We start from the raw sequence: 2148 nt of genomic DNA on the forward strand, positions 1-2148 counted from the left end.
CATGTCTAATACTCATAAAAATGTATAATAAACTCTTAAAACCCTTCTAAGTTCTTGTTTTTTTATCATTTGTCTTGAAAATTTCCCCCTACATTCTTTCCTTCTCCTCCTCTCTCTCTCTCTCTTTCTCTAGGTCAGTCGTTTTCAGCCTTCTTAATATCCAGGCCAGATCCCAAACCTAGATTTTTCTAGGGGTCTTTACCAAATAAAAGAAAACGCAAGTTAGTTACAAGAAAATCTATTTATAGCGGAGAGACCGTTTTGGTTTGGGGGGGGGGGCACTGGAAGGAAGCTTGAGGGTTGCATGAGGCCCTGGGAGCTGTAGTCAAGAACCACTGCTGCAGGTGTTCCACTTCTGGCCACATCCTCTCCTCATCTAGAAGGCACCTTTAACATCCCCAGCCATATATAAAGGGCAAATTCCATTAGTTTGTATGTATGTCCATCTATCCTTGTTTTGACGTAAACGATTGTCTCTGTCATATAAGCAGTGTCGTTCATTTCCAAGATTCTGCAAAAATATGTCACGCCATGGAGCAAATATTAACTTGCTTGGAAAGAGGTGTGGGTTGGCGATAGGAAAGATATCCGGCCGTAAAAAATCTGCTTTCATAAATTCTGTCCCAACTCATGCAAACATGGAAAAGTGACGTACTGTCGGTAAAAAAAAATAAATAAGGGACAGTGCGTGTGGGAGTTTTCATAGTCAACTTGGGTGGGAATACCCAAAAAGGTTAAACAGGTACAACAGATGCTAATAGCAAGATCGTCCTGGGTTGAAGTTAGAAGAAAAAATAAATAAACTAATCGTCAGTGAAACGAAGGTCATTTTGTCTGCATGTGAAACAGAGTAATCAGTGATATAAGCGACAGAGCAAAGTCCTCATTAACTGCTTCGGTAGGCGGTGTGTTAACGGACCGAAATCCTGCTTTGTTTTCACAAAATAGTCCAACTGACTAAGTATGGATGTCGTTGTTGTTGGAAGTTTTATGACAGATTTTTTCTGGTAAGGACAATATCATTATCGACAATAATAATAATAATAATGCAAACCAGCAGAATCTGAGTTCAAATCCCGCCGAGGTCGACCTAGCTTTCTGGGTCGATAGAATAAGTACCAACTAGACACTGGGTCGATGTAATCGATTAGCCCCCTCCACCAAAATTTCAGGCCTTATGCCCTCTGTAGAAAGGATTATTATTATTATTATTATTTCATTGCTGTTTATTGTACGTTCTCACTGCATCAGTGATCAACCAAGCTCTGTTTGCTGGCGGATGTTCTTAAGGCCATAAACTGAAATCAAAATTAACGGAATTTTCGATCATGAAACGCAAGCAATATTATTACTTCAAATTACTGTCTATTATTTAATCCTGTAATTGTTTTAAATATGCACATATGTACCTAACAACGCGAGGAATTACACGCAGGATTCCTAGTTTCGATACCGACCGCGTGTTACTACTTATTTATAGATACATAACATATATATATGGCGATCTTTCGGATTTAGTTCCAAGACTGCGTATATAATATAATTAAGGGTATTGACAAGCATCACTTGAACACAAAGGTGAAAGTTGGCAAATGAATAAAAATCCCGCTTTCACCTTTGTGTTTAAATGAAAATTTGTGGTTTGGTCATTTTGACTGCTATATTTAGCATGCCTGTTAATACCCTTAATTATTAATTGATAATGTTTCACCGTTATGGTTTTTTTACGCATTTAAAGTCACTGATATTATAGATAGTGTCTTCATACAGTAGTGGGGGGGGGGGAATAAATATTCGTACATGTCAAAATTATTTATTTATTTAATTTCTAATGAACATAAATAGGATATACCAATACTATATTTGCATAAACTAAGAATATGCAAAAGAAACTAATAAATGGTACAATTCAAGAAGAGTGGTCCCCGTGCGCGCACTTGCGCATCAGCGCTAGCGAGTCGTGACTAGTCGATCCTACGACTACCAAGTGCGCGTTGCGCAAAACATGTATAGGGGTTTTTCTAAACAAAGTAAATAAATTATACACAACCTGTTTTTGCTAAAGAGTCCATTAAAAAGTCGGTCTTTCAAAATCTATTGTTGTTCAATGGTATCAGTACATGAGGGACATTACAAGTAATTAGCTTT

The 2148-nt window shown here is 37.5% G+C and overlaps 1 protein-coding gene across 1 annotated transcript in view; it reads left to right on the top strand.

Annotated features, from left to right (window-relative positions):
* Window positions 1–824: 824 nt before the first annotated feature.
* Window positions 825–2148, top strand: part of LOC106876552 (ribokinase) — an 11155-nt gene continuing 9831 nt past the window's right edge. Inside the window, exon 1 of the mRNA XM_014925141.2 lies at window positions 825–1007. Coding sequence (XP_014780627.1) covers window positions 964–1007 — 44 coding nt within the window. The 5' untranslated portion in view covers window positions 825–963. The remainder of the gene's footprint in view (window positions 1008–2148) is intronic.

The sequence above is a fragment of the Octopus bimaculoides genome, chromosome 11 (assembly GCF_001194135.2).
Source record: "Octopus bimaculoides isolate UCB-OBI-ISO-001 chromosome 11, ASM119413v2, whole genome shotgun sequence".
In the NCBI taxonomy this organism is placed as follows: Eukaryota; Metazoa; Mollusca; class Cephalopoda; order Octopoda; family Octopodidae; genus Octopus; species Octopus bimaculoides.